The 6000-nt window shown below is 49.0% G+C and overlaps 1 protein-coding gene across 2 annotated transcripts in view; it reads right to left on the bottom strand.

Moving 5' to 3' along the window:
• Positions 1–3689: 3689 nt before the first annotated feature.
• The window catches only part of KCNH1 (potassium voltage-gated channel subfamily H member 1), a gene marked incomplete at both ends in the record, with an annotated part of 376618 nt that continues 374307 nt past the window's right edge, over positions 3690–6000 (bottom strand). For both annotated transcript variants that reach the window (XM_080698436.1, XM_080698437.1), the window contains one exon: positions 3690–4544. In XM_080698436.1, coding sequence (XP_080554562.1) covers positions 3690–4544 — 855 coding nt within the window. The remainder of the gene's footprint in view (positions 4545–6000) is intronic.

Genomic DNA, 6000 nt, shown 5'->3' with positions numbered 1-6000 from the left:
GGGAGGGGTAGAATCGTTTCAACACCATCATCTTTGGTGAGGAAATGGTGCTTTCTGTTGGTTGCAGTCAGTACTGAAAGGACAGTGGAGTCACCTCCTGGTGGAGGGCACAGGAGCTGGTGAAGGAAATTCTTACTGAAGCGAGAGAGAAGGCAGTATATGGAACTGTAAGGAACGACTTAGTGACAGAGGAGGGGCTGGAGTGTACCCCCAATGGACCTCCTTTTTAAGCAAAGGTAGGTGAGGAGGGAGGACAAGGAAGGGGTGTTGGCAGCTCTGACACTGGAGTTCCATTCAAGGGTCTTAAGGCTAAACATCTTTATTGCAAAACATAGTACAATCTGTCAATCAAATGCAATGTGTACCTCCATCAGGGCTCTTACAATATCCCAGTATGCATGTGAGATATGTGGTCTGTTCAACAAGGGGAATACTTCCTGCTTGGTATGCCTAAAACATTCTCGTAGTTGCCACACCAAATTGCATTAATACTTTCACTTTCCATCTAAGGATTTGGAAGGTGAAGCTTGCTGGGTGGTGAAGTGTGTAGAGTGCCCAGTTATCCTCAGTTTTGGAGGAGGAATGGGTAAGGGGCTAATGTATGGCCAGAAGAAACTCAGAGGATCCAAGAGGTTGAGAGCAAAACAGGCCCCAAGGAATCAGAGATAGCAAGAAATGTATTTCCAATAGTTTGCTGGAAGGCTGTTTAAATGGGCATGCCTTTTAAACATTTGAGCCAGGTTGCAGCCTTATTAGCATATGTAGCATTACATTAATGCAGTTAAGTGGTTGCATTAATTATGCACTGGACTGGAGCTTCTCAACCAAATGGCTACCTCACCTTCCTTCCTTTGACTGTGACTTCATGCCCATCGGAGGAGCCCTTTGTGGGCATGTAAGATGACAGCGTGCATTGCTGGAGTCAGCGCCCTCCACTGAGAATATACACACTGTCTTGCTAAACATCTTGTTTCTTACATTCAGTTCACATTTTCATTGGCAGGGAAGAGCATGTTCAACAGTCAGCCAAGTGACAAGCTCACTTCAAAGTGGCCTGTCAAGATACTTACTGGGAAATGGAGCTTCCCTATGAATGACATTCAAAACAAGCAGTTCAGTAGAGATCAAGTGGCCAGTACTTACTGGACAATAGAGTGACATATGTGTATGTTCCCCTACAAAAGGAAAAATAATCTTATAAAAAAATCTTTCAGCATAACTTTTCTGGAGTCTGCATATTTCGTTTAATCCCTAGCAACCTTTGGCTTCCCTAATCTCTTCGCAGCCACCAGAAAATGGTTTACACTGGAAGGTGGAGGTCAGTGACATCTGAAGCTGTGGTCTTCACTGGGGAACCCAGTCATGTCCTGGCAAGGGTGGGCAGGTGGCATAAAGAAAACTGTGGCTGACGTCATACAAAGGAGAGAGAGATTGGCTCATTTAAAAATATTTTTTCACAGAAAACAATTATAGTAAAACTCTCCAAAATCCTTAAATGAAAAAGAATGAAAGCAGATACAGCCACACTCCCAATGTTCTGTCACCTACAAGAACATAGATTGCGTGCCCTGCATCCCCAAGATGAACTTCCAGTCATTAGCCCAATTTGCTTTGATCTGAGAGCATTCCTGAAGGGTTCTCTCTCCCCAGAACCATTCTGGACTTCAGCACCTCACCGGCCTCTCTGCTCTTCAGATCCAGAGGGGGTGTTATTTTTAATAGATGCTCACCTCCCACAAGCAGAGCTGGAAGGAAACAGCAGAGCCTGTCATCAGGAGAGGCAAAGAAAAAGTCTTTAGGTCCCCCCTTCCTCGACTTAATGTATCAGGTTAGAAGCAGGCTACCAAGCATGTTTGAGGAATGGCAAACTGGAGTGTTTCAGGGGCAGCTGGAAGATTGGATTCCAGATATTTTAGAGCCTTGGCTGCTCCAATTAGAGTGGCTGAGGGCTCCCAGCTTTATCCAAAGTCACAAACAGGCATGACTCCGCCTTCAGAAATCATACCTTCCTTTCTTTGCTTTCTGCCACCAGAGGCTAAAAACTATGTATGTGCATGCCTTGACTTCCCAGGGCCATCTTATGAACCCCGGGATCCAAAAGAGGTCAGCCCTACACAGACAAACAAGGTCAAAGTCCTGGGAGATTTTGTGGCCATTGGCCAGGTCTAAGGGGAATGGGAAAGTTTTCAGAAACACTGAATATCTTTGGTGGGGCAGTTCTCCACCTGTCCAGTTTCCTGTGCACTCTGGGATTTAGAATCTCAACAGCAAGGCCAAGGAGAGGTGCTAAGCAAAGGTCAAGAGCCTGTATGAGTCCCTCTTGTCACCTAAATTCCTAATTCTACTTTCTAAAGGCTATGTGGAGATGAATTTCCAAATTTGTGTGGCAAGATTAGAATCCTGACACATCTTCAGGGTATGCATCTGGAGTCGCTCGGCTTTGCCTAGAAGAGACTGCTCCTGAATCTTTTCTCTGATGCCATTGAGAGAAGCCCTCAAGTCACCAGACCCCAGGTGATAGAGGCAGTGAGCGGCCCTGTGCATCATGGCACAGGGACTCAGATCTTCCCCAGGGACCATAGTTCCATGGCCACCTTTCTCCATCTCCTTCCAGAGGCAACTTGAAAAGCTGTCACTCTGTTCTCATTTTCCATCTCCTCAAGACAGAACAATCATAGTACCGCTGTGTTTTTGTTTTTGTTTTTAAGTAGGAAATAGAGAGGTTAGCTTTCAAATAAGGCTGAACATGGCTCCCAAGTATCCTCTAATGACCCCGTGCAGTGGACAAAATACAAACTTCTGAAGGGCAATTCCCATAAGAATCAAAATATAAACATAGCACTTGCTACAATCATTTTTCTGAGGTCACGTGTGTGTGTGTCTGCTCTGTTAGTAAAGCAACTCTGGGCTCATGCCCCTTCCTGCCAATGTGCCATACCCTGAGGAATGCCACGGGAACGCTTGGGAAGAGGTGAAGAAGGGAAAGAAGCAGAGCAGCCTTGCGGTGGGGCCTCTGCAGTCTCCCGATCGACGGTCCTACAGGAGCACGCTGCAGACCACGCAACAGAGAGTCCCTGGAGCTCGAGGGCCCTTCTCCAGCCCTTACTCTTGCCTCACCACTGGGCAAGGAGGCCTGAGGATCCTGGCTCTCCCTGTCCCATAGGTGCTCCTCATCCCGAGCTTATTACAAATGACGGCTGTAGGAAAATAGATGGTATATAAGACACGGGCTGTACAAGGACGGGAAATGCTGGGAAGTCCCTGTGCCCACCTTGGTCTTTGGGAGTCTTGGGGAAAGGAGCCCAGCATGATATATACACGAGGGGATTCAGCACTCTCCCACCAAGCCCTAAATAGCTGTACTCTTTTCTGGTAGTTTCAATCCTTTATAAATATGGTAGAAAAAATGTAAAATGAAGGAAAAATACCCTTTAGACACCCCCTCTTCCAGAATTGTGCAAAGACATTGAGATGTAGCTGCCATCTTGCAGGATGAGGCATACGATGATGCCTCCCCTCTCTTTTTCCAGAGAGCGTACACACACCAATGCCACTGGTCCCACTTGGATTTTCTGTCAGGAAAAGCCTACTTTGAACACTGTCGGCCACGTGGGCATGTGTGGTGGGGTGGCGTTGAGAGCAAGGGTGCAGGGTTGTGTCTTTGACCTTTCTGTCTCTTTTTAAACCTCTCAGCTGGCTCCGAAAACGTCTCTCTCCGATTCTGGGGATTGGGGCCTTGATATTTCAAATAGCTCCTGAGGAGACTGAGAGGATCTTCTGGAAGTTAATATCCTGAGTATCTCGGAGAGCTGTTTCTCAATATTGGTCATTTTGGCATTCAAGGCCTTGATGTCCTCCTTCAGCTCATGTTTCACCTCCAGGACGGTGGCCTGCAGCGTCTGCTCCGGGATGGGGTAGAAAGAATGCTTGACCTCCGCCAAGATGGGGCTCCGGTCCTGGGGACTCCTGGCCTCGCCCACGTTGTCCAGACGCAAGTCGCTCTTGGTGATGCCGCTGTCGCAGGAGTCCGTCTTCTTCAGCGTGGCCTCACCCGCTGCCTTCGTCCTCTCGGGGAGGGTCTCCATCGACTCAGCCTTGGACACCTTGTTCCAGTCCTCGCCCTTCCCACAGGCATCTTTGAAGCGGGCCCAGCCTTTGCGTTTGGCACAGTCACCGCCTCCCTTGGGGCCCAGGCACTCGGACCCAGGCGCGTGCAGCTTGGCGTGGTCAGACACCCCGGAGGTGGAGGCGGCCTGGAGGGACACGGGCGTGGCAGGGCTCTCGCGGACCGTGACCACGCTAGCCTTCACCAGGCTGTGGTTGGCCGCGGCGTGCTCCGTGAGGGCGTTGCCCTTCTCCACATCCAGGTCGTCCAAGTCCCGGCCGCCTCTCTCTGCAGCCAGCCTGGCCTCTTTCTGCTGGCGGAACCTCTGAAAGAGTCGCCGGACAGGGTGGTCTGGTGGCAGGATGAGGGGGGCCTCGTTCTTGCGTTTCATGCGCTCTTCCTCTTCCCGTTTCACGTCACTAATCTTCCGGAACACGATCTGGGGTGAGACAGAATGACATGCCTGTTAACTGGGCAATGGCTCAAGTGCAGCCCATCCCGGGCCACCAAGGGCAGAAGCCCACAGCGTGTTCACAGCCCCGCCAGCCCTTGGGGGCCTTTCCTCCTGGCTGACATCCCTTCCCCCTCCTCCACGCTGCTTCCTAGCTTTCCCAAGCAGGTAACTGGCTGGCTCACTGTCATCGTCTTCAGAACAAACCCCATCATTCTATCCCCTGGAGACTCCAAAGAGCATCCTCCCAGCACAGGCTCCTGACCTCTGAGCCAAGGCCCCATTTATTCTTTCCTCACCTGCAATTTAGGATCACCTGGTGAGCTTTTAAAAAAAGCACCTTCCTGGTCCTATCTCAGACCTACTCCATTAGAATCCCCAGGGGGGACGCCCTGGAATTTGTAAAATAAAAAGCTCCCTAGGGATGCTGATGTACAAAAGTTTGAGCCTCACTGCTCTAAACCACACTGTACAGTGAGAAGCTCAACTGAGTCTCCAGGTTTGGCTCTAAGCGAGGGCTGCTACTGACATCCATGGATCTGGACCCTACGCGAACATAGTTGTCTGGGACAAGTAAAAGCTTGTCTCAGGGAAGCCCTCATTTCCTTGGAGAGCTGACAGTAAAATAAAGACCCGTGAATTTGAACATAAGCTTGTCCTAATGGTAGTACTCAACACTTGGACAATGTTTGCAGTTTATAAGTTCATAACTTTAATGTTCTTCCATAGATTCCTTATTAAAAGGTCATTGGGATTATGTAATTACCACCCTTATAGAGATAAGGCAACCAGGCTCTTAATGGCTCAATATTACATAGCAGGTAAATTGCCCCTAAAGGATTATTAGATCTATACTTCATGAAGAGAAATGACATTCATACTCAAGCTACAAATTATAGGGCTTTCTCTGGGGCCAGGATCTGATTTGGGGGAAGGCCTATAATTTTTAGCTCATATTACGTGTGGCATTTAGATTCCAGGATGTATTTTGACCCATGCCATATCTGGCTTCAAGGGCAGCAACTCACTGTAGGTTGTCTTTTGTATGTCAATTGCCAGTTTAGAGGGAGGTAGTACAGATCAAGAAGTAGAGACAGTTTAGGTAAAGAGAGCAGCAGTGTTCTCATCATCCCCCCAATCTAAAATAGCTTGTTCCAGCAGCCCCCAGACCAACCCAGTCTTCCTTGAGGACCTGCCCCCTGACCCAGCTGAAGGCATCGCAAGAACTGAAGGATGATGGTAAGTCCAGCCACAGTGCTCTTTCTCCCTTCTCCCAGAGCTCTGGGTTGGATGACTGCAGTCTTCCACCTCCATGTCCTGCACATATGGTTCCTGCTCTCCATCAGGCATCAAATCCTGCTTACACCAAGGCGCAGCTCGGTCAGCACCTCCTCCTTCCAGAAAGTCCTCCTCCCTGGTTCCACTGCTCTAAATTATCCTCCCA

The sequence above is a fragment of the Muscardinus avellanarius genome (genome assembly GCF_963383645.1).
Source record: "Muscardinus avellanarius genome assembly, chromosome: 7".
Taxonomy (NCBI): domain Eukaryota; kingdom Metazoa; phylum Chordata; class Mammalia; order Rodentia; family Gliridae; genus Muscardinus; species Muscardinus avellanarius.
The sequence above is the reverse complement of the archived record's forward strand: the minus strand, read 5'-3'. Positions and strand labels throughout refer to the sequence as shown.